This window comes from Gorilla gorilla, chromosome 19, assembly GCF_029281585.2.
Source record: "Gorilla gorilla gorilla isolate KB3781 chromosome 19, NHGRI_mGorGor1-v2.1_pri, whole genome shotgun sequence".
NCBI classification, from domain to species: Eukaryota; Metazoa; Chordata; class Mammalia; order Primates; family Hominidae; genus Gorilla; species Gorilla gorilla.
Genome location: NC_073243.2, coordinates 70,909,050 through 70,934,998, shown reverse-complemented (window position 1 = coordinate 70,934,998; position 25,949 = coordinate 70,909,050). Strand labels below are relative to the sequence as shown.

Sequence of the window (25,949 nt, the reverse complement as noted above, 5' to 3'; positions counted from 1 at the left end):
TCTTTGCTGTAACTAGAAAATGAATGTCCTATTTTATTTTATTCTGAGATGGAGTTTTACTCTTGTTGCCCAGGCTGGAGTGCAATGGCATGATCTCGGCTCAGCGCAACCTCCACCTCCCGGGTTCAAGTGATTCTCCTGCCTCAACCTCCTGAGTAGCTGGGATTACAGACATGCGCCACCACACCTGGCTAATTTTGTATTTTTAGTAGAGACGGGGTTTCTCCATGTTGGTCAGGCTGGTCTTGAACTCCTGACCTCAGGTGATCCCCCCTGCCGCAGCCTCTCAAAGTGCTGGCATTACAGGCGTGAGTCATCACACCTGGCCTGGTTTTTTTTTTTTTTTAAATCTTATGCATGCACAAAAGATATATAAAAAATTCCTCCCCCATCTGACCCTAATTTTCCCTGTTTGTCTTGATTTTGTTGCAAAGAGAGTGCACTGTTTTCCTTTGTATTTGCATAAGAAACAATTATAACAAACTTACCAGTGGCTTTTGATTTTGTTTTAATGAGAGTCGTGCCTAAACATGAAAAGCAAAATATTCTTGCCTAAATCCCTGATTACTGACTATGATGTCTTTATCTCTATAGCTGACACCTTTATATGAGCTGGTAAAGGAAGTACCTTGTGCCTCTGTGAAAAAACTATACCTGAAATGGGCTCTTGAAGAGTATCTGGATGAATTTGACCCCTGTCATTGCCGGCCTTGTCAAAATGGTGGTTTGGCTACTGTTGAGGGGACCCATTGTCTGTGCCATTGTAAACCGTACACATTTGGTGCGGCGTGTGAGCAAGGAGTCCTCGTAGGGAATCAAGCAGGTCAGTGGGGTGAATTTTCTCTAGTCAGCCTGTACACATTGAAAGGGAATTACCCTGTTTCTCTGCTCCTTGAGATGCTTCTTTGTGTTTGAAGAGATGAAGTCTCAAATGAATTTAGAATCCTCCTTCCCTTTCCTACTTTCAGATTATAGCTACTGTGGTTAAGGCTCTTTGCTGTTATCTCTATTTATCCACCTGAAGTAACAGCCCCACTGTGCCCTCCACTTCCCATTCTCTATTAGAATAGAGTTATGATTAAAACACCTTCATCCTCTGTAATTATCTCAATAAGGTTTTGCTGTAGCAAAGGTCTGTGGAGCTTGTATATTTGCATTGCCTAATCTTTCTGATGGCATGCTCTTTGAAACATTTCTATTTCTATTCTGTGTGATGTACTATCAATCACTCACAAATATTTGTTGAACATCTGCTGTGTGCTCTACAGTGTATATGGTGCTTCAAGCACTTAGTACAGGGCTATGTGAAATTGACTTTATGAGTAGTCAAAGTATGACTACAATCTATATACTTTTGTTTCTATATGTATGTACATGTCTGTCTCTTCTAGAATGCTCATTACTTAAGGTCAGGGCTGTTTGATTCCTTTCTTCATTCCCAGAGCTTGACAAAAGGCTTGATTCATAGAAGTCACTAAATGAACGATAAATGAATAAATATAAGACTAAACTATAGAGGCTTATATACAAGCATTACAAAGGCATCCTTATCCCTAAATGTCTCTCCAAGTGGCCTGTTCTGGTAATTAAAATTCTACGACTGTGATTCACTCCTTTGTGGCTTGGATTTCCCCTTATCTGTTAAAATGGAAGCACCCTCTCCTGCTGTCTAATTAAATAGAATGGTAACATTTCCTGCCCACCTCCATTCACTGTTGTGAGAAGTAAATAAATGATACAACGTACGTAAAAGTGCTTTGAAACAGTTGTAAAATAATCAACAAATTAAGGATATTATTGCAAGAGGTTCACTAATGCAACCTTAATATGGACATTCCTAGTCTGTATGTAGAGCCATTCTGAACATTGTAGAAAACCTCAATGAAGAGTGAAGGTAATCAATATCCAGAATGATCTCTTCCTCCAATTAACTTGTTAGCAGGAAGCATAGCACTAAGTTCCCAAGCCCTCTTTAAGAACTTATTGATCAACCTCTTTCTCATCTCGTAGGAGGGGTTGATGGAGGTTGGAGTTGCTGGTCCTCTTGGAGCCCCTGTGTCCAAGGGAAGAAAACAAGAAGCCGTGAATGCAATAACCCACCTCCCAGTGGGGGTGGGAGATCCTGCATTGGAGAAACGACAGAAAGCACACAATGCGAAGATGAGGAGCTGGAGCACTTGAGGTAATGGAGACCCGACCCCCTGGCAGTTGCATAGAACACAGTACCCTCTGCAGTTAGCATGGAACACATGATCGCTGCTGTCGAGAGATTTAGAAGTTAAATGGCTATTTTTACCAGGGACTGCTTTGTCCCTTAGCACTAGGGTGAGTTGAAGGAGCTTGCTCTGTGTGCTTCAGGTTTTCCTGAAACAAGTGTTACAGAAGGCTGGGTAATTGGGAGTAGTCCTGCTGAGTGGATACGATCATTCTCATTCGTTTTGGCCACCTACTTGCTGTGTGACCTTGGGCAAGTTACTGGCCACATCTCTAAAATTAGCATGATAATAGCAGGTAAACTGATACTAAGATTATCTGTTTATTGTTACTGTCAGAATTAAATGAGATTAAGCACCCAAAGTGATTACTAAGCATTCATTAAAGTTTGTATTACTTTTCAGATATACCATTCTTATTTATTTTTTGGATTAAGCATACAGCCAGTTGCTTGAGATGGAGAATATCTTGGTGGGTGAACCCAGTAGCCTGGCACTAAACTTCCCATTTGTCAGGACCCTGCAAAAGCCTTCTCAAAAATGCTCAGTTGATGAATCATAGCCCTGGGTCAGAATTCTTTATGCCACACCCTACTGTTTTACATTGTCCTTAGTAATTTTTGCTGACTGGACTTGGCAAAATGTTCTAGTAAAATAATTTGAAGGTCATGTGAGTTGAAGAAAGAGATGAGGTGCTTGGGTATCTGGTAGAAGCATAGGGTGAATAAAGAAAAAAGAATAAGGTGGGAAGCCTTATTCCTAAATCTTTGGTGCCTTGTAATCTGGCATTAATCAGTATCTCTTGACTGAGGAAGCTGGCAAGCATGTGAATTATGGTGGGAAGAGGATGCTGGCTGCTGTGCACATGTTTCTGGGAGGATGAGGGTCTGGGAGGAGATCTCTGAGAGGATGCATTTTTCCTGCTTTTTGACATAAAGCTAGGAGGAGAGGTACATCCTAAGAAAGTCATTGAAGAGATTTTTCACTCTTGGTGCTCAGGGGAGGGGAAGTATCATCTTTCTCAGCACGAACAGGAAAATTAAACTTGCCACAGTTTCCTCAAAGTATGGCAAGATTATAAGGAACTCAGATGAGAAGGAGGCCACACTCCCAGGCTATTTGTACTGCTTTCTCTCAGATTTTGTGTCTCTGGAGTGGAGATAATATTAGTGTTATTTTGACCTTAGAGGCAGTCTTGAAAACCATTGTTTAATGACAGATGTCATCATTATCATTATCTTTATTACAGGCTCCCCCAAGAGATGGTCATAGTGATGGTAAAGTGTCAGGATTGGCACTTGTGGGATGATATTAGGACTTCTGTTCTCCCATCTTCCTTTTAGGCTTAAGATTCTTACTCCAAGCCTTACTTAAACTTGCTTTCACCAAATAATGTGCTTTCAGTTATACACGTTCAGAAAAAAATGTAGACACTAAGACTTCCTATTTCTCTATTGCCTTGTGAGAGGTAGAAGGTGCACAATTGTAGGAGCCTAATTGACTAGACGTAAATCCAGCTTTGGTATTTATTAGTTCATAATCTTGGACAAGTTATTTGAACTTTCTGTGCCATTGTTTTTTCCATGTATCTCATGGTGTTGCTGTATGAATTGAGGTAATGAACATATGCAGAGCAACTGCCATGGTGCCTGACACATAGTAAATGCTTAGTAAAAGGTAGTTATAATTTTGTGTTACCTCTCTTTTGGGGTCACTAACTCTAATTACCTTCTTCTTTTTTTTTTTCTTTGAGGTGGAGTCTCACTCTGTCACCCAGGCAGGAGTACAGTGGTGGGATCTCAGCTCACTGCAATCTCCGCCTCCCAAGCTCAGGAGATTCTCCTGCCTCAGCCTCCTAAGTGGCTGGGATTACAGATGTGCACCACTGTGCCCAGCTAATTTTTGTAGTTTTAGTAGAGATGGGGTTTCACCTTGTTGGCCAGGCTGGTCTCGGAACTCCTGACCTCAGGCTATCTGCCTGCCCTGTCCTCCCCAAGTGCTGGGATTACAGGCGTGAGCTGTCGTGTCTCGCCCAATACCTTATTTTCAATACAGAATTAATTCTGTATTAAATGAATTTCAGAACCAAACGGCAAGAGGAAAAATAGTTTTTGAAACAGGTGACCTCTAGAAAGCAGAAAGTAGTATGTTGGCCAAAGACTTTCCTTTTCTTTTCATTCTTTCTGTTTGTTTTTCATACTACTGACCTAGCAGCTATTTAAATCACTGTCTTTTGTTAGCTTGAGTTTATGTTTGAGTTTTCTACCACAGGATGTAAGCAGATATTTGGTTCTAAGAATGACAAAAATATTACACCAATGTACTTAAATGAATGGAGTTCCTTCAGATACAAAGGAGAAATCCAACGTAATGCAAAATAATTATTATACTGTGCAAATCAATCACATTAATTACATTTTTTTTCCTTCCAGGTTGCTTGAACCACATTGCTTTCCTTTGTCTTTGGTTCCAACAGAATTCTGTCCATCACCTCCTGCCTTGAAAGATGGATTTGTTCAAGTTGGTTATGAAAGATATTTTTTTCCTTTATAATGCTCTAACTTCTATCTCTCTGCTGAGCCCATAACCTATTTTCTTCCTCTATGGTGAAGCCGTGCCAAAAATATTTTATATGTGCATTTTAGTTTTAGTGGTGAGGGTTTTAGTGTGTGACTTTTTTTCTTTGGCCCAAGGTGATTTGAATTCTGCAGAAGGCAGTGTATCTTCTATGGTGCAGGAAATCAACACTGCCACCCAGTGAATCAAAAATGTAATCATGCCAGAGGGCTACTAAACACTGCCACCCTAAACACCAAACTGCGAATCTACAAGCTTGCTCTTTAACTCACAGAGCTTCTCTTATTTTTGCCACTGACTTTTTTTCTCCCCCCTCATAACTGTAGGCCCTGGGATGAAGTATTAGGTTTATTCCAGGAGTCAATAAGACAGTTAGCTAGAGTCTAGTGAGATATGGATCATTCTACTTTGAGCAATTGAACTTTCCTGTTCAGGAAAGAAGAGTAGTCATCTGCCATTTTTCATTCTAGGGACTTTTGTTGTTCTTGGCTTTTGGGACATTTTCGTTAATGCTGCTCTCAGTCTTTATGAAGAGGCTTTGGCATGAAGCCCCAGTGGTGCCTCTTCGTGGCTCACACAGGATATTGTTCATGAGGACTCTCTCTATGTTACCAGCACTGCTCTCCTCACAAGGGATTTTGCTTTTCAAACCCCAGGCCCTTGAACATGCATTCACTGAAAATTTACTGTTTCCCCAAATGTAGGCACTATTGGGAGATGAAAGTTGTGTGTTCACGCACATGTGTGTGTGTTTGTGCAGAGAGAGAGAGAGAAAATCAACCTAGCATCTCTACCACCCATTCTGTCCTACCACAGTCACCGTAATTCATGGAGTTCCTGAATGGAACATATGCTCAGAGAATAGGCCAAGCAAACTCATGCATGTTAGCAAACCATGAGGCTGCTGTCCCCAACTGCAGTGTGTGTAGTGTTGTTTTAGGAGCCAGGAGTCCCAAATATTGCTCTGTGAACTGGCTGCATCCGAATTACTCAGGGAACTTAAAACTAGAGATGGCTCTTTCTCCCTTGTCCTCCACATTTTCTGATTTGATAGGTTGGGAGTACAGCCTAAGAGTCTATTTTGTAATTTCTACAAGTGATTATGATATACAGCCACATTTGTGCACTGTTGAATCAGACTTCCTCATATGAAAGTTTTTGTTTTGTTTTGTTTTTGCAAGGTGGAGGAAGGAATAGGATCATGAGTCGAAACAGAACATGTGCTCCTCCCCATTTCCCTCAAACCTCAGCATCAGCCTGGCCCATTCTGTTTTCTACTAACTTCCATGATAGAGCCAGAGTGGGCCAGGAAGCGCAGACTGACAATGGGAAGGAGATACCAGGAAATCTTTTTCTAATCCCTAGAGCAGAGCTGGAAAAGGCCTGAGCTCCAAGCCCTCTCCCAGGCTTGAGTTTTTCACCATCCCCTTGGGTGGAAAACAATGAGAAGGGTAAGGAAAGAGAGACCCTGAATGAGTGTGATTACCCTTCATCCACCCCCAGGCTCAGACTTCAAATTCCTCCTTGCTTCGCCATGAAAGCTTACTTCCTGCCATTATAGGTTAGTGAAATGTTCTTGAATCTGACCCAGCCCCAGCAGCATTCCATACATATAGTGTGGAGTAGGAGGTAGGATGGGAGAAGATCAACATTATGCTTCCCCTAAAAGTTATCAGCAAGAAACTTAAACTTTCATGAACATACTAATAGGATTGGAAAATTTCTGGGTGTTCATACTGACATTTTGTAGGCAGTATGGCAGTATTGTCAATGAACAGCTCATAATACTTTTTTTTTTTTTTTTTTTTTAGAGAGAGAGGGAGAGACAGAGTCTTGCTCTGTCACACAGGCTGGCATGCAGTGGCACTATCTCGCCTCACTGCAACCTCCATCCCCCAGGTTCAAGTGATTCTGATGTCTCAGCCTCCTGAGTAGCTGGGACTACAGGCATGCACCACCATGCCCTGCTAATTTTTGTATTTTTATTAGATACAGGGTTTCACTATGTTGGCCAGGCTGGTCTCGAACTCCTGACCTCAGGTGATCCACCTGCCTTGGCCTCCCAAAGGGCTAGAATTACAGGCATGAGACACCATGCCCGGCCTGGTAATAACTTAATATGAAGAGTTGACGGACAAAGATGTTCTCCAAATCTAATAAAGAACTGATTTTTCCTAAAAGTTAAAGGAAAAGAAATTATTTGGACAGTGTCCAAATAATTTTAATAGAATGTAATTTTAGTAGAATGCTTAGTATAGTCCTTGGTATTTTGGGAGCAATCAATACATTATAGACAGTGGTATTAATCGTTTTATTTCAATTAATGGTGGTGCTAGTGTTATTGACTATATAGGGGAAAATGTTTTTATAGACACTTTTCTGAATCAATTAAATGTAGCTTGCCTGATGATTATGATTTATAGACCAAATATATGTAAAGAAACGTTTTGTTAATGCAAAATAGACAAACTCTTTCCTTTTCCATCTTTTACTTTTGTTTAGGATGAAGGTACAATGTTTCCTGTGGGGAAAAACGTAGTGTACACTTGCAATGAAGGATACTCTCTTATTGGAAACCCAGTGGCCAGATGTGGAGAAGATTTACGATGGCTTGTTGGGGAAATGCATTGTCAGAGTGAGTGGCGTCAGTTGTATATAATTTAAGATGAGAAAATTACGTGGAAGAGAATGAATCAAGATAAATAACACTCACCATATGGCCCATGTGTCGGCCTTCCTTTCCTGTAAGTCTGACATGATCCTGTTCAAGTTTTAGGAATGACTTGAATAAGCCCTCCGCCTTCTCTAGTTGGTAATGTTCCCATGCAGTGAGGTCAATTTCATTGCAATTTAAAACTTTCTGATGCAAATTAAAGTAGGCCAGGGAATTCTCTTTAGATGAAGACCATTAGGATATTCTTTAGAGTTCAGTTACTCAGGATGTACCACAATCAAACAACTTTCTTAAATGCTTTGCCTCCTGTTCTGTTCGGATAGAGGCATCTGAATAACAGCATCTGCATGCTGCACCACCCTAAAACTACTCTGGCTTCCATCTCTCTTGCAATATAAGTTTGTTCAGCAAATGAATAGGCCGAGCTGCAGTGATACATTTTTCCTAAATCAGTTGCTCTGTGCTATATGAGGAAAGCCCTAGTGTACACACACACACATACATATATTTCTCCCTTTGGGAATATACCTATTGTGAAATTTCTGAGTAATTGGGTATGCATACTTTGGGTATACATACATTTAGATTTAGTGGAGGCTGCCAGCCCTCCAAGTGGTTGTACTGATTTACATCTCTAGCATAATCTGATAAATCAAGATTGCATTTGTCCTTACTAACACTTGATAGCATCAGACACAGTGGTGAGCGTATAGTGATATATATATATATATTTTTTGGAGACAGAGTCTCACTCTTTTGCCAAGGCTGGAGTGCAGTGGTTCCATCTTGGCTCACTGCAACCTCCACATCCCAGGTTCATGTGATTCTTGTGCCTCAGCCTCCTGAGTAGATGGGACTACAGGTGTGTGCCAACACACTCTGCTAATTTTTTGTATTTTTAGTAGAGACAGGGTTTCACTATGTTGGCCAGGCTGGTCTCGAAGTCCTGAACTCAGGCAATCCACCCATCTTGGCCTCCCAGAGTGCTAGCATTATAGGTGCGAGCTACTGTGCCCGGCCTATTTTTATATTTTTTCTAATGACTAATAATGTTAAGCTTGTTTTCATATGTTCGTTAGCCATTGGTTTTATTCTTTGGAGAAATGGCTGTCCATGTCTTTTGCCCGTTACAAATAATTGGTTTGTCTGTCTTTTTCTTATTTTTTAATTTAATTTAATTTTTAATTTTAATTTTTTAAAATTTCCATAGGTTTTTGGGGAACAGGTGGTGTTTGGTTACACGAGTAAGTTCTTTAGTGGTGATTGTGAGATTTTGGTGCACCCATCACCCAAGCAGTATACACTGCACCCAGTTTGTAGTCTTTTATCCCTTACCCCCTTCCCACCCTTTCTCTCTGAATCCCCAAAGTCCATTACATCAGTCTTATGCCTTTGCATCTTCATAGCTTAGCTCCCACTTGTGAGTGAGAAGATGCAATGTTTGGTTTTCTTTCTTTTTTTTTTTTGAGATGGAGTCTCTCTCTGTTGCCCAAGCTGGAGTGCAGTGGCACGATCTCAGCTCACTGCAACTTCTGCCTCCTGGGTTCAAGCATTCAAACAATTCTCCTGCCTCAGCCTTCTGAGTAGCTGGGACTACAGGTGCACACCGCCACGACCGGCTAATTTTTGTATTTTTAGTAGAGATGGGGTTTCACTATGTTGGCCAGGATGATCTTGAACTCCTGACCTCGTGGTCTGCCTGACTCGGCCTCCCAAAGTGCTGGGATTACAGGCATGAGCTACCACGCCTGGCACAATATTTGGTTTTTAATTCCTGAGTTACTTCACTTAGAATAATAGTCTCCAGTCTCATCCACGTTGCTGAGAATGCCATTAATTAATTCCTTTTTATGGCTGAGTAGTATTCTATCGTATATATATACCACAGTTTCTTTATCCACTCGTTCATTGACTGATGGGCATTGTCTTTTACTTATTAATCTCTCTCTCTCTCTTTCTCTTGGAATCCTTAAGCAGAAATAAATGAAATAGTATATGAATATGAATATTTGCTAGTTGGGAGTTAATAAAGCCAAAAGTTTGTTCTTTGAAAAGATTAATAAGAAACTTCTACTTGAAGGGCTTCTTTTCCTTTATTGTGAACCGACTGATGAAATGTCTGTCTTTTACCTTGACTTTTCAAAGGATTTTTTTTTTTTTTTTTTGAGACGGAGTCTTGCTTATCGCCAGGCTGGAGTGCAGTGGCGTGATCTTGCCTCACTGCAACCTCTGCCTCCTGGGTTCAAGCGATTCTCCTACCTCAGCCTCCTGAGTAGCTGGGACAACAGCCTTGCACAACCATGCCCAGCTACTTTTTGTATTTTTAGTAGAGATGGAGTTTCACCATGTTGGCCAGGATGGTCTCCATCTCTTGACCTCGTGATCTGTCCACCTTGGCCTCCCAAAGTGTTGAAATTACAGGCATGAGCCACTGCACCTGGCCAGGATATTTTTATTAGGTAAGACATTCTAAGCTAGCAGTTATTTTTTATTTTATTTATTTATTTATTTATTTGAGACGGAGTTTCATTCTTGTCTCCCAGGCTGGATTGCAATGGAGCGATCTTGGCTCCAATCTTCACACCATATTTTGGCAGTTCATGTGCATACACTGCACAGACTATCACGTTCCCTTCTACACAGGACTAAGCAATCTGACAAATGATAACTCTGTTTGTTACACAAAATATCATCCTGTATTTGGGTGTGCTGTATTTATTTTTATCCTGTATCACCAAGCATTTCCGAACATAGTGATCAGTTTTACCCTCTTGTCATCTTCTAAATTTCACTTAGTATCTTTTAAAGTAGGCCTTATTATTAACAACTTTAACAAACCCCATCCTGTGGGACAGAGACCTGCATTTGTGGCTTGACAGAGACCTGCAGGCCCAGTAGTGCTGGGGTGGGAAAAGGGTATTATTAATTGTTTTTTGTTTTTGGTTTTCTCCAGCAACTTTACTCTGATGTCTAGGTATAATTTTCTTTATATTTTTCTGGGCTTTTACTGAACCTGTGCTTTAAGTCTTTTGTCAGTTTTAGACCATTTCTTGACCATTATGTCCTAAAACATTGCTTCTGTCCCATTCTTGCTCACTTGTCCTTATGGGACACAAATTATACATTTTTTGGACCATTATATTTTTTAACATCCTTTTTTTGTTTGTTTTCCATCTTTTCTCCCTCTGTTTCATTCTAAATATTTTCTTTTTCTTTTTCCTGTTTTTATTTGAGATGGTTTGTTTTCCAGGCTGGAGTGCAGTGGTGCGATCTCGGCTCACTTCAACCTCCGCTTCCCAGGTTCAAACAATTCTCCTGGCTCAGCCTCCTGAGTAGCTGGAATTACAGGCATGCAGCACTGCATCTGGCTAATTTTTGTATTTTTAGTAAAGATGAGGTTTTGCCATGTTGGCCAGGCTGGTCTTGAATTCCTGACCTCAAGTGATCTCCCTGCCTGGGCCTCCCAAAGTGCTGGGACTACAGGCATGAGCCACTGCACCTGGCCTCATTCTAAATATTTTCAACTGACCTATCTTCCAATTTATTAATTCTCTGTATATTTCTGTATAATCTCCTTTTAAGAACTCTATTATAGAGTTTTAAATTTTATCAATTTTATTTTTCAACTTAAAACAATTATATATATTTTTTATATATATATATATATATATATATATATACACATATATATATATATATTTTTTTTTTTTGAGACAGGTTTTACTCCTGTCACCCATGCTGAAGTGCAGTGGTGCGATCTTGGCTCACTGTAATCTCTGCCTCCTGGGCTCAAGCAATTCTCCTGCCTCAGCCTCCTGAGTAGCTGGGATTATAGATGCTTGCCACAGTGCCCAGCTAATTTTGAACTTTTTAGTAGAGATGGGGTTTCACCATGTTGCCGTGGCTGTTCTCAAACTCCTGAGCTCAAGTGATCTGCCTGCTTCAGTCTCCCAAAGTGCTGGGATTATAGGTGTGAGCCATCATGCCTGGCTATTTTTCAACTTTAGAGGTTTCATTTGTCTACTTTTTTACTGCATAGTGAATTTTTAAATTAATAACTTCATTTTTAGAGCAGTTTTAGCTTACAAAAAACTGACTAGAAAGTACAGAGAGCTCCCATCTACTTCCTTACTTCCCACCCAGTTTCCCTATTAGGTATTAACGTCTTCCATTAATGTGGTATATTTATTATAATGAATGAGCCTATATTCTTACATTATTATATTTAAAAATATTAAAATTTTTCACTTAAAAATATAGTTTTTAAGCGATGTTTTGATATGTGTAAACAGTGTGTAGTAAGCAAATCAGAGTAAATAACATCAATTACTTCAAACATTTATGTTTACTGTTTTATATTTTCTAATTCTCTGTTGTAATTCTCCATCTTGTCATTTAAAAAAATATATTAATTTCAGTTGTTTCAGGGCCTGTATCTGTTAATTTCATTCTTTAGGTAAGTCTGTTACTGTAAGTCTGTTTCTATTGTTTTTTTTGGTTGGAATTTGGTCAATTCTTGTCTTTTTGAATGTTAAATTAGTTTTAATTGAATGTCAGACTTTACGTATGAAAATTTAAAAATTGGATGATGCTATCTTCCTCTAGAGAAGACTAACTTTTGTTTATGGCAACCAGTAAGGCTGGCTTATGTCTGGGTTATCTCTATTCCAAGGATGTGTCCATTAAGGGATTCCAACTGAAGGTATGGGCTTTCTACCTGGCCCCTTCTTTTTGACAGGACTGGACTCTAGTTTTTAAAACCCTGGTCCTGTGAGACTGCTAAAAGCTGTTTATCTTTTTAGCCTCTGAGCTATGGTTTTCTCTTCAGTTTAGCAGCCTTTCAGCATATTTTCTTTTTTTTTTAATTTACAAATACCTCAAGGAAAAATGTGTTACCAAATGTAAATGTAATCACCACATTAGACTTCCCTTCTCTCTGAAATCTTGGACTTTCAAACTTGCACTGCCTTGTTAGTGCTCTGATTCTTTCAGAAATAGTTTTCCTTTTAATTTTGTACAGTCTTTCTATTTTTTTTGTCTTGGTAGGAGATTTAATGTCAAAGCAGCAAACGCATTAGAAACAAGCAGATTCAATACTAGATTATGAAGTTTTGGAAGGCATAAGATGTGACTTGTACTTTGCTGTGTCCCAAGCAGTGCGCAACATATTTGGCAAAATATAGGCATTCAAAAAATGCTGTGGATTTTTGTATATATTCATGGAGTATTAGCTCAATTTTGCTACGTTGATATATCTCATTGTGATGAAGTCAAAGCCTTCAGTGCATCCATCAAATGCTGTTTTTGAATGAATAAATGAATGAATGGGTTTTCTGATGACAATGCTGTAAAGATACAGCAATACTTTGTAGAATATTGTCCAAAGTCCATTAGGGATATTAGCAAGACTTTTTTTTTAATCATGAATTCTGACTTGCTGTTTATACTATGTGTGTTTTTTCTTCTTCTCTTTTATTTTTTGAAGTAAGCTATTTGAGCTAATGACTGTAATTGAGTAAGAAAGAATACAGATGAAAAGTCAGGGAACACTGAACACTTTTATGTCTGCAAGTTTAAAGGTGGTGCTTTAGCTGGGTGTGGTGGCATGTGCCTGTGATCCCACCTACTCAGGAGGTTGAGTCAGGAGGATTGCTTGAGCCTAGGAGTTTTTAATTTTTTTAAAAATTTTACTTTAAGTTCTGGGATACATGTGTTGAATGTGCAGGTTTGTTACATAGGTATATATGTGCTATGGCAGTTTGCTGCATCTATCAACCCATCATCTAGGTTTTAAGCCTCGCATGCATTAGGTATTTTTCCTAATGCTTTCCCTCCCCTTGCCCCCCATCCCCTGACAGGCCACAGTGTGTGATGTTCCACTCCCTGTGTCCATGTGTTCTCATTGTTCAACTCCCACTTATGAGTGAGAACATGCATTTTCTGTTCCTGTGTTAGTTTGCTGAGGATGATGGTTTCCAGCTTCATCCATGTCTCTGCAAAGGACATTAACCCGTTATAGTATTCCATGGTGTATATGTGCCGTATTTTCTTTATCCAGTCTATCATTGATGGGCATTTGGGTTGGTTCCAAGTCTTTGCTATTGTAAGTAGTGCTGCAATAAACATACGTGTGCATGTGTCTTTACAGTAGAATGATTTATAACCCTTTAGGTATATACCCAGTAATGGGATTGCTGGGTCAAATGGTATTTCTGGTTCTAGATCCTTGAGGAATCGCCATACTGTCTTCCACAATGATTGAACTAGTTTACACTCCCACCAACAGTGTAAAAGCATTCCTATTTCTCCACATCCCCATCAGCATCTGTTCTTTCCAGACTTTTTAATGATCACCATTCTAACTGGCATGAGATGGTATCTCATTGTGGTTTTGATTTGCATTTCTCTGGTGACCAGTGATGATGAGCATTTTTTCACATGTTTGTTGGCTGCATAAATGTCTTCTTTTGAGAAATGTCTGTTCATATCCTTCGCCCACTTTTTGATGGGGTTGCTTGTTTTTCTGTTGTAAATTTGTTTAAGTTCCCTGTAGATTCTGGATATTAGCCATTTGTCAGATAGATAGATTACAAACATTGTCTCCCATTCTGTAGGTTGCCTGTTTACTCTGATGATAGTTTCTTTTGCTGAGCAGAAGCTCTTTAGTTTAATTAGATCCCATTTGTCAATTTTGGTTTTTGTTGCAATTGTTTTTGGTGTTTTAGTCGTGAAGTCTTTGCCCATGCCTATGTCTTTAGTCATGAAGTCTTTGCCCACGCCTATGTCCTGAATGGTATTGCATAGGTTTCCTTTTAGGGTTTTTATGGTTTTAGGTTTTACATTTAAGTCTTTAATCCATCTTGAGTTAATTTTTGTATAAGGTATAAAGAAGGGGTCCAGTTTCTGTTTTCTGCATATGGCTTGCCGATTTTCCCATCACCATTTATTAAACAGGAAATCGTTTCCCCATTGCTTTTCTGAGCCCAGGAATTTGAGGCTGTAGTATACACTGATTAGACCTATGAATAGTCACTGCTTTCCAGCCTGGGCAACAAGACAGACCCTGTCCCTAAAAAATAAAAATAAATAAATAAATAAAAGTGGTGTTTTAATAATTTCAGATGGCAAAATATCTAACTGGATGAAAGTTAATGAAACTCTCCTGGTGGAACATCACTAGAGCACATAAATAAGTGACAGCTGTGAAAAGTTTGGTTTCAACAGTAGGCTGGGCATTAGGACGCTATTGGGGTTGCTCATTTTAAGTTGTCACATTGTTTTGAGGGGAGGGGTGGGAGAGGGGGAGCTGTTTTGGTTTTTAGTTATTCATGGGTCAATTACATGCCAGGCTCTGTGTGACATGTCTTTCAGTCCACCCTAACAGTGAACTTACGTCTTTCTCCTTGTCCTCTAATATGAAAAAGCAGAACAAGTGTATCTGCATCACATAAGACTTTTTTAAAAAGATGGTTTAGGAGAGCAATGACCCTTATATTTTGCTCTCTTTTATCTTTAGAAATTGCCTGTGTTCTACCTGTACTGATGGATGGCATACAGAGTCACCCCCAAAAGCCTTTCTACACAGTTGGTGAGAAGGTGACTGTTTCCTGTTCAGGTGGCATGTCCTTAGAAGGTCCTTCAGCATTTCTCTGTGGCTCCAGCCTTAAGTGGAGTCCTGAGATGAAAAATGCCCGCTGTGTACAAAAAGGTGAGTGGCTTCCGTGTCTATCCAAGGACACTTGTACCCAGGCAAGTGAGAGTCCTTGTGGCAACCTTCATGGTACTGTATCACCATAGCTGTGAGTCATTCCCTCCATTCTTGCTCCCTAAGATGGGGTCAGGTTGTAGACTGAGTAACAGATTTTCTTCACATGGCACAGAAAGACTCATGAAAGCAAGGAAAGGCAAGGATAGCCTGGTGATTCTGAAACTTTTAACTTAAATCCTCCTTGTGAAAGATTAGCTTTATATCTGTTATGGTGCCAAGACAATAAAGGATTTTTAAAACCTGTTTTTGTTTGTTTGTTTGTTTCCTCTTGATTTTTTTCCCCTGCATTTTTCATAAGTACAGAGTTGAGATCATAATTTATTTAAAGTTCTGTATGTTTCATTTTTGGGCTTTCAAAGAGTTTATCAGTAGTTCTGAAATTGAAAATTTAGAAAGCATTTTCATTTAACACTTTAAAGCAGACATTATTGAAGGAAAAGTGTTGTGATTTGTGAAATTGTTCTTAATGTGGAAACCCAAAAATCCAGTATTTTAACACCAAGAAAATTAAAATGGTCTTTTAAGAACCTAAGGTAGAAAGGATTTAGAAAGCCAAATTATTTCTTTTTACAGGTAATTTTAGATGAGATAGATTTGTTTGACAATAACCCCTTATTTATTCTTTGTTTACATTTTTTAAATAAACGGAAAATATTGTATTTGTAACAAAAATGAGAATGAAGAAAAACTCACTTGCATACTATTTTATGTGATATTATCTCTCTAGTATGTGATTTTTAATTAAACGCTGAAATTTATTTTTAATAGTGAGGATGAAGTACTAGATTTCACAGGTGATGGTGTGAGGTGAATTAGATGTTTCTAACTAAGTTCTCCATGTGACAGGGTATGGAGCACTCAGATACTGATGGTAGATATGGGCTGTGATGTGAAGTGGATGAGAGGCAGAACAATAGGCAAGACACACGTCCTTGGAGTGCCCTCCCTGCCTGTCCTGATGTGCTTTTAAGTTATCAAAGCTCATCTCAGAGGACAGTTGTTTTGTGTTCTGTAAACACTGAAGTATAAACATGAGTTTACTTGGAATATTTAAAGTCATGGACCAGTACTTACAATTCTAAAAATGAAAGAGAACAATATACAATTGACGAGGTTGCACTTTTGGTCCAAATGAGATTGTAGACTAGTCTGTCTAAAATGCTACTTCAGCTATTTTATGGCACAGTTTGGTATGAAGTTTCATTTACCCAGTAGAAAATTCTATTAAAGTGGATTTTAATTAAGGATGTTTTTCAGATCTGTGTGTTTTTCTGAAGATGTGAATAACAGTAACTACTTCTAAGCCTATAACAAACAAAAAAATCCAAGACTTACCAGCTTCCAAAGTTGATGTTTTAAAATGTTGGCTGTTCTAGTATTTAGTCTTTTTTTTTATTCTAGTAAAACATACATAACATAACATTTACCATTTGATCCATTTTTAAATGTATGGTTCAGTGGCATTAAGTAATTCCCATTGTTGTGCAACCATCACCACATTTTTTTTTCATCTTTCCGAACTGAAGCTCTATATCCATTAAACATTAATTCCTCACTTTCCCCTACTGTCCCTGTAGTTAGTCTTGATGGGAATAAATTTGCTTTTAAAATAGCAAAAGCACATACTTTCGGTGGGCCTTAAGAGTGTGTTTACTTGGTTAACCAAGCTGTAAAGGCAACAAAGCTATGTTCTTCTTAAATGCAAAAATTCTTTGGGCTAGGTAATTCTATCGTTTTTTTTTTCCACAAAGACATTATAATACATTTTTTTTTTTTTTTTTTTTGAGATGCAGTCTCGTTCTGTCACCCAGGCTGGAGTGCAGCGGCACAATCTCAGCTCACTGCAAGTTCTGCCTCCTGGGTTCACACCATTCTTCTGCCTCAGCCTCCTGAGTAGCTGGGACTACAGGTGCTCGCCACCATGCCCAGCTAATTTTTTTTGTATTTTTAGTAGAGACGGGGTTTCACCGTGTTAGTCAGGATGGTCCCGATCTCCTGACCTCGTGATCCGCCCGCCTCGGCCTCCCAAAGTACTGGGATTACAGGCGTGAGCCACTGCGCCCGGCTTGACATTATAATAGTTTAAGCAAACTTTTAAAATCTAAAATTTCACGATTTGTCCTAAAGTAAATTTTTAACCACAGTGCAGAACTAATTTACATGGCTTAATCATTGACCTTAAGTTTTGGTACATCTAGATTAAGGCTTCTCAACCTCAACGCTATTGGAATTTTAGGTCTAATAATTCTTTGCTATGGGAGCCTCTTCTGTGCATTGCAGGGTGCTTAGCAGCATCCTTGGTCTCTACCCAACAGTAGCATCCTCCTATGTCAATAACATTCTGCAGTTGTAAAAACCATAGATGTCTCTAGTGATTTCCAGATGTCCTCTGGGGGACAAAACTGCCCCTGGTTGAGAAGCACCATTTTTAAAAAATTTCATTTTGGAATAACTTTAGATTTCAGCAAAGTCACAGATATAATTTCTACACACCCTTCACCCATCTTCCTTAATATTAACAACTTACATAACACAACTTGGTTAAAACTAAAAAATTAATATTAGTACAATGCTATTGACTAAACTATACACTTTATTCAAATACCTCCTGTTTTACCACTAATGTCTCTTTTATGTTCTAGGGTCCAGTTCAGGGTACTACGTTGCATTTAGGATAATACCATTTTAAAAAGAAGTGTTTTTTTTTTGTTTTGTTGTGTTTTGTTTTTTTTTGAGACAAGGTCTCGCTTGCTCAGGCTGGCTGGAGTGCAACGGCACAATCTCGGTTCGCTGCAACCTCCACCACCCAGGCTCAAGCGATTCTCCTGCCTCAGCCTCCTGAGTAGCTGAGATTACAGGCACGTTCCACCACGCCCAGCTAATTTTTGTATTTTTAGTAGAGACAGGGTTTCACCGTGTTGGCTAGGCTGGTCGTGAACTCCTGACCTCAAGTGATCTGCCTGCCTTGGCCTCCCAAAGTGCTGAGATTACAGGCGTGAGCCACCGCGCCCAGACAAGAGAAGTGTTTTAATAATGAATCTTGTTATTGAGACTGCTGACCATTGCAGGCATACTTCACATTGCCATCATTTTTACAGGTTTATGAATGTTCACAAGATTGTAATGTCATGTCCAAGGCTCTTGAATTTTCCAAAGTAAGGAAGTATTCCATAGTTTGTGTATTCATAAAAACATATTCTCCAGATAAACTACCTTTATAGATATAGTAAATGACTATCTAGTTTTATGATGCAAAAGTGTATGGCAATGGATTTCATTGTAATAAAGCTGTTACGAGGTGAAAAAAGTCAGGATGTTTTTAGATCATTCCCATTGCAATCAGGGATAGCTGAGGGGATGGCAGTCACATTATGCTCTTGTAAGTTGGACCACGGTGTTTACCTGTCAAAACTGAAATGATGACTGAATTGTCAGTTTCTGTAAAACACAAAGTTATAGAAAGAATTTTATTAATGTAATGACCTCCAGACATTTATTCACTGTTGAGGGAGACCACTTAGACATTCACATGTAAGAGGTTATTGTAGATCTTCTCAGCACACCAGGGAGTTCTCCATGTATAAGGCAAGTGATGTTGCTGCTTTTTGCCTCATTATGGGCACAGCAGGCAGAATGCAGTCCAAACAACAAACAGTTTATAAGCACCAGCTTCTTGAAAGGGAGCCACTTTATTGTCCTTGGATTCAGACCAATGTAGAATTAAATGCTGCCTGGGCCAGTTTGTTAAATGTGTGAAGTAGCACCAACTTCCTAACTCTTTTTACTCTTAATTTTCTGATTTCTTAGGTGGGCATTTGTTAGGGAGGCATAAATATCCCAATGTATAAAAAGTGCACAACAAATATAAGTGTTCACGAGATGGTAGCTATTACTACCAATGCAGTTATTTGTAATGTGGCTCTAGAAACTCTCTATAGCTTGTAAAATGTATCACACCTTGATTATTATTGCTATTGTTACTGTGCAAACGCATTGCAGTTGGAGAATACTACAGACCCTGGTCCAGCAATTCATATAATACCTTGTTTACTATGAAGAAGCTTTTCTCCTAATGACCACATCTCCCTTATCCTTTTTTAGAAAATCTGTTAACACAGGCAGTGCCTAAATGTCAGCGCTGGGAGAAACTGCAGAATTCAAGATGTGTTTGTAAAATGCCCTACGAATGTGGGTAAGTGCCGCCTTTGCTCATTTCTCCGTTTTATTTTATTAAGGATAAGGGATAATTTCTTAGATGCTAGTGTCTGTTGGATGGAAAGTGGAGCTTACCAAGAGTTAAGGGTCTTTGTTTGCATTTCGATGTAGTCCATCTGCTGCCTGTTATTTGTCTGGGTCACTAGGGCTGACAGCCATGGCATTAAGCAGTGTTCTAATCTGGCTAGTGGAGAAGGCTGCAGGACTACTCGAGGACTGCTTGTTTTATATATAAAATGGAGCAAAATGGCAAAACTGTCAGCTGAGGATTTAGAACTTTAGAGGATTAGAGGATTAAAACTGAAATTCCTTTGGCACATAAACTCTTAAAGCAATACTGATAGGGAAACAGCAGTTGCTTTTGTTGATTCTTGAAGCATCTTCTCTAGATTTGCATGGTTGAGAATGCCACCAACTTGAAATCATTCCATTGTAGGAGGATATCTCTGAAGTAGTTAATAGATGTCTGTGTCATGGTCCTAGTAGGATAGAGATGGCACAATTAAATTAGGACAAGAAAAGCTTTATTAGCAGAAATATTTACAAAAATGTGAACAGAGGAAAGGAAACTACAAGTCCCATGGCAGTATTCCTAGACTGCTAACAGCTTAACCGTATAGCCATACCCAGGTCCAAGGAGTAAGGAGAGGGGCATTCAGGAAAAACTGGAGACAGAGAGGGCTGTGTGGAGATGGCCCTGAGGAAGAGCTGACACTCTCATTTTAGGGACTTCAGAGATCCCACAGGCGTGAGCCAGGGGCATAAACACCTCAACTGCACTGTCCTTCCTGCCTCGAGTCTCCTGCCAGTCAGTGCTCACCACTGATCAAACCAACTGAAGCTAGAGGCCGAGGAAGTCCACGATGTGGCCCATACATGTCAGCCTCCCAGGCAGGTGGAGAAGAGTGGAAAGTGGATCTGGGGAGGAAATAAGAAATATCCAGCCCCTAGACTTAGTGGCCATTTTTAAAATTAAGAACTAACACATGACCTGGTGTGGTGGCTCACACCTGCACTCCCAGCACTTTGGGAGGCCAAGGTGGGCCAATTGCTTGAGCTCAGGAGTTCAAGAGCAGCCTGGGCAACATGGTGAAACCCCTTCCCTACAAAAAATACAAAAATTAGCTGGGTGTGGTGACTCACTCTTGTAGTCCCAGCTACTCAGGAGACTGAGGTGGGAGGATTGCTTGAGGCCAGGGAGGTTGAGGCTTCAGTGAGCCACATTCATGCCACTGCACTCCAGCTTGGGTGACAGAGCCAGACCCTATCTCAAAAAGAAAAAAAAAAAAAAAGAACCAAAACACTAATTAGTTGGTTTTCAATGATTTTGGTTATCAAAACCGATATCCAACTTCTTGAAGCTACAGTGGGTAATTGTTATTGTATATAGCAATTTCTGGTGTGAAGAGGAATATAAATAACTAAATGGCGTGATGGAAATGGTGGTCAGCCTAGATACATTGTGATTCTAATATTCTGACTTTGCTGCTAATCTTTAATAATTATTGTTTATTTTGAGTCATTTTCATCCTCTTTCCAACTTCCCCATTTCATTTAGTTTATCTGCAGCTCGTTGTTAATAGTTATGGTATAAATTTCCATGTCATTCCATGGTCTCAGATACTGGCAACAAGGTGGTATTGTAAGGTCTTTACCCTTTCAGCTGTTGTAAGTAGTTCTATTTAAAGTTTCAATAAACAGATGGAAAGATAGATTCAAAACAACAGGATTTGTTTCTGTTTTATAAATAACTCCAAGTAAATGTAGCTTTTGGTAGAAAAGGAAAATATTAGAGCTAAATAAAGTGTGTGAATATAGACTCTTTCTGACTCCATCTGGTATACAAAAATGCTCTGTTGTCTAAGGTTTCAGTGACAGTAATGCCCTCCTTGTCTATCAGCATTCAGAAGTGTGGAGTTTTCTGATAGTGACATTTCTAAATAGCTATTTTTTTCCACTATTTTAGCACCAATGCTTATGAAGAAGGTAACACATTTTATGGAAATATTTCTTTTTTTTTTTTTTTTTTTGGGACACAGTTTCATTCAGTCATCCAGGCTGGAATGCAGTAGTGCAATCTCGGCTCACTGCAACCTCTGCCTCCTGGGTTCAAGTGATTCTCATGCTTCAGCCTCCCGAGTAGCTGGGATTACAGGTGTGTGCCACCACGCCCAGCTAATTTTTATATGCTTAGTAGAGATGGGGTTTCGCCATGTTAGCCATCCTGGTCTTGAACTCCTGACCTCAAATGATCCACCTGCGTTGGCCTCCCAAAACACTGGGATTACAGGCTCCCAAACTTATGGAAATATTTCTAAACTATTTTATAAACATAGATACTTTTAAAAGTAGCATTGAAAAATACAGTTTCATCTTCCCGTGATGATTTAGGGTCATCCATTTTTGGACGATGCAGTTTTATGGACGTGAACTCTTGGCTGTTGGGCTGGGATGAGCTCATTTCTCCTGCAATTAATGGTCCCATTTGACTATGATCACATTGAATGCTTGGTCTCCACTGGCTTTCTGTCTCCTTTGTCAGCTGTTGCTAGCAGACCTTGCCTTCTCATCTAATTTGCTGTACCTGATCTGTTCTAGATAGAACTAGATCAACACTAGATATCTACACTTAGAAAAATTGTGAGCAAATAAAGAGTAAATACAAATATTTTGAAGACCTAAGTGAGTTGGACCTAGGAATGAGGGGATTTGAGTTTCCACCTTTTTTTTTTTTTTTTTTTTGCTGTGGGTGATAACATCTGGGGGCACTAAGCTCAGAGCATCACTTTTCATTTCTCCTTCTCAGCTTTTACGAACAAAAATCTTGTAAATAATGTCATTAAAAATTCTTTTCAGACCTTCCTTGGATGTATGTGCTCGAGATGAGAGAAGCAAAAGGATACTGCCTCTGACAGTTTGCAAGATGCATGTTCTCCACTGTCAGGGTAGAAATTACACCCTTACTGGTAGGGACAGCTGTACTCTGCCTGCCTCAGCTGAGAAAGCTTGTGGTGCCTGCCCACTGTGGGGAAAATGTGATGGTAAGGGGCTTTTCATATTTGTAAGCATAAGAATGCTAAAGTCACAGTACTGAGGATTTTAAAGATGTGGTTTCTAGTTTAGCAGTGGGCCGAAGAAGATACTTGAGGATGTTAAAGACTCAGACTGATTTGACATGCACTGACCTCTCCTATACCCCTCACTGGAGAAGGGCACAGATCACAGACCTCAGAGGATAAGATTCCCACATTCCTGATGTGGAAATGTTCTCCCAAACAGGGGTGATTCCATGCCACCTTCATGATTTTTACTCTGTCCTTGTATTATCCATATTGTGTACTCATTTCTTAAAAGTCTGACATAAAAATAACTTTCAAATGAAAACTTTATATCATGTCCTTAAAAGGAGGTATCACGTGCCATAAATACTAGGTAACTATAAAAGTTATATGTAATGGAACTAAATAAAGTTGTGGACTCTAGCCAGATACTGGTCCAACATTGACTATGCTGTTTCTCTGTGAGTTTAGCAAGTGTTAGACGGGTGTTAAAAACATACTAGCACCAAGCTGACACTTTCTTCTAGAAGTAATCAGATGGATTTGAAGAGAATAGAAGAAGAAGTTACTTTTTCACGTTGTGATTCAATATTTGCTAACACTATGTTTAAGTAGCACTTACAGTGATCTTGAACTCCCCCAAGAGCACGGCAAACCTCCCATGATTTGGGCAGTACTATGAAAGGGGAATGGCTGGGTCTCCAGAGCCAAGTCACTGTCTGGGCTTCCCTATCTGTAAATTTGGGAGCTGGACTCTATGACTTGTAAGGTCTCTGTTGGCTCTTCACTCTCTGCCCTCTTGGCCTGTACCCGCTGGCACCTGTCCCCTCACTTCCTCAAGGTTTGCAGCACAGACTGATGACATACATATGTGACTCTAGCCATGTCTGGGTCACTTTTCGTTAGGCGGTCACCACTGTCTGCTGGCTGACCTTGTTACTCATCTTCGGAAGACTCCTGGCTGGTGTATTCCAACCATGGACTTTCCATGCACAGACTCCTTGCCTCCTTAACTCATTTCTGGTTTGTTTTTTGGGATTTGTAGCCTTTTGCATGGCATGCTCTTTCTCAAAGCAAGTTAAGTTCTCTTTTTTTCTCTCTCTCTTTGTTTGAGTCTTGACTTGGTTCTTTGTTGAGGGCTTCTCATTTGACCTCAGTTGCTGGCTCATATGGACAGCAGCATGTATGTAGGAGATAGTTGAAGAGCTCTTGACTTGGATAAAACCACCCCATGTGGGTCTAACCAATATAAAGCCTGCTACCAACCTCAAAACCTATTTCTTTGGAGTGGAGCAAAATGCCCCAATTTCCTGGTCCTACTGCTTTTCCAGGGGATAATTTATTATATCATTCCGGGCAGGAGCTTCTACAGCTCTGATCACCACATTATTACTTTGGAGGTGATGTTCTTTGACTCCCCGACCTCCACAATGTACCATTAAGCCTCTTTCACTTACTTTTCCAGCTGAGAGCAGCAAATGTGTCTGCCGAGAAGCATCGGAGTGCGAGGAAGAAGGGTTTAGCATTTGTGTGGAAGTGAACGGCAAGGAGCAGACAATGTCTGAGTGTGAAGCGGGTGCTCTGAGATGCAGAGGGCAGAGCATCTCTGTCACCAGCATAAGGCCTTGTGCTGCGGAAACCCAGTAGTCTCCTGGAGGCCCTGGTCAGCTTGCTTGGAATCCAGCAGGCAGCTGGGGCTGAGTGAAAACATCTGCACAACTGGGCACTGGACAGCTTTTCCTTCTTCTCCAGTGTCTACCTTCCTCCTCAACTCCCAGCCATCTGTATAAACACAATCCTTTGTTCTCCCAAATCTGAATCGAATTACTCTTTTGCCTCCTTTTTAATATCAGTAAGGATATGAGCCTTTGCACAGGCTGGCTGCGTGTTCTTGAAATACATGTTACCTTCTCTGGGCCTTGGTTTTTTAAAATCTGTAAAATTAGAGGACTGCGCTAGAGAAACTTGAATGCTCCATTCAGGCCTATCATTTTATTAAATATGATTGACACAGCCCATGGGCCAGAACACACTCTACAAAATGACTAGTATAACAGAAAGAACGTGATCTCCTGATTAGAGAGGGTGGTTTTCCTCAATGGAACCAAATATAAAGAGGACTTGAACAAAAATGACAGATACAAACTATTTCTATCCTGAGTAGTAATCTCACACTTCATCCTATAGAGTCAACCACCACAGATAGGAATTCCTTATTCTTTTTTTTCTTTTTTTAAGACAGAGTCTCACTTTGTTGCCCAGGCTGGAGCGCAGTGGCGTGATCTCATCTCCCTGCAACCTCCGCCTCCTGGGTTCAAGCGATTCTTGTGCCTCAGCTTCCCAAGCAGCTGGGATTACAGGTGCCTGCCACCACGCCCAGCTAATTTTTGCATTTTTGGTAGAGATGGGGTTTCACCATGTTGGCCACGCTTGTCTCCAACTCCTGACCTCAGGTAATCCACCTGCCTTGGCCTCCCAAAGTGCTGGGATTACAGACATGAACCACCACGCCTGGCTGGAATACTTACTCTTGTCGGGAGATTGAACCACTAAAATGTCAGAGCAGAATTCATTATGCTGTGGTCACAGGGGTGTCTTGTCTGAGAACAAATACAATTCAGTCTTCTCTTTGGGGTTTTAGTATGTGTCAAACATAGGACTGGAAGTTTGCCCCTGTTCTTTTTTCTTTTGAAAGAACATCAGTTCATACCTGAGGCATGAGTGATTGTGCATTTGAGAATAGTTTTCCCTATTCTGTGGATACAGTCCCAGAGTTTTCAGGGAGTACACAGGTAGATTAGTTTGAAGCATTGACCTTTTATTTATTCCTTATTTCTCTTTCATCAAAACAAAACAGCAGCTGTGGGAGGAGAAATGAGAGGGCTTAAATGAAATTTAAAATAAGCTATATTATACAAATACTATCTCTGTATTGTTCTGACCCTGGTAAATATATTTCAAAACTTCAGATGACAAGGATTAGAAAACTCATTAAAGATGCTATTCTTCAGAATTGTTTCATTTGTATGATGTTTCATTTTAGAGAAGATTTTCATGATGAATGGTTGATGTGTTCTTGCCTGAAGTTTTATGTCTGATCCAGATCTAGCTTTTTGTATCAAAGTGTGCCCTAAGGGAAGATGCAGATATAATATGTTGAAGTTACAAGGAGGCAGGTTTCAATTGGTTAAAAACAATGACATTCAGACATTGCAACTGCATTTGTTAGAGGTTATTACAGAGTTAATTTCTACCCTGGATGGGAGGACACATTTGAACATGCTAGGCCCGGATGCAGACCCTGAGACAAAAGGTTGAACAAGTAATTCATTTGGAAGGAAATACCTCAGTATCCTTCCAATAATTTCTCCTCTTAGGTTAAGCTAGTATGAAGTTAGATTCCTACCGCTTATGTATCACCATGCCCCCTTCCTAAATAATAC

General features: G+C 39.8%; 1 protein-coding gene across 1 annotated transcript in view; it reads left to right on the top strand.

Moving 5' to 3' along the window:
- C7 (complement C7) overlaps window positions 1-25,519 on the top strand; it is an 82,510-nt gene extending 56,991 nt beyond the window's left edge. Inside the window, exons 11-18 of the mRNA XM_031003284.3 lie at window positions 595-823; window positions 2,011-2,182; window positions 4,646-4,733; window positions 7,293-7,425; window positions 14,981-15,172; window positions 19,334-19,424; window positions 22,304-22,488; window positions 23,972-25,519. Coding sequence (XP_030859144.2) covers window positions 595-823; window positions 2,011-2,182; window positions 4,646-4,733; window positions 7,293-7,425; window positions 14,981-15,172; window positions 19,334-19,424; window positions 22,304-22,488; window positions 23,972-24,153 — 1,272 coding nt within the window. The 3' untranslated portion in view covers window positions 24,154-25,519. The remainder of the gene's footprint in view (window positions 1-594; window positions 824-2,010; window positions 2,183-4,645; window positions 4,734-7,292; window positions 7,426-14,980; window positions 15,173-19,333; window positions 19,425-22,303; window positions 22,489-23,971) is intronic.
- The last annotated feature ends 430 nt before the right edge of the window (window positions 25,520-25,949 follow it).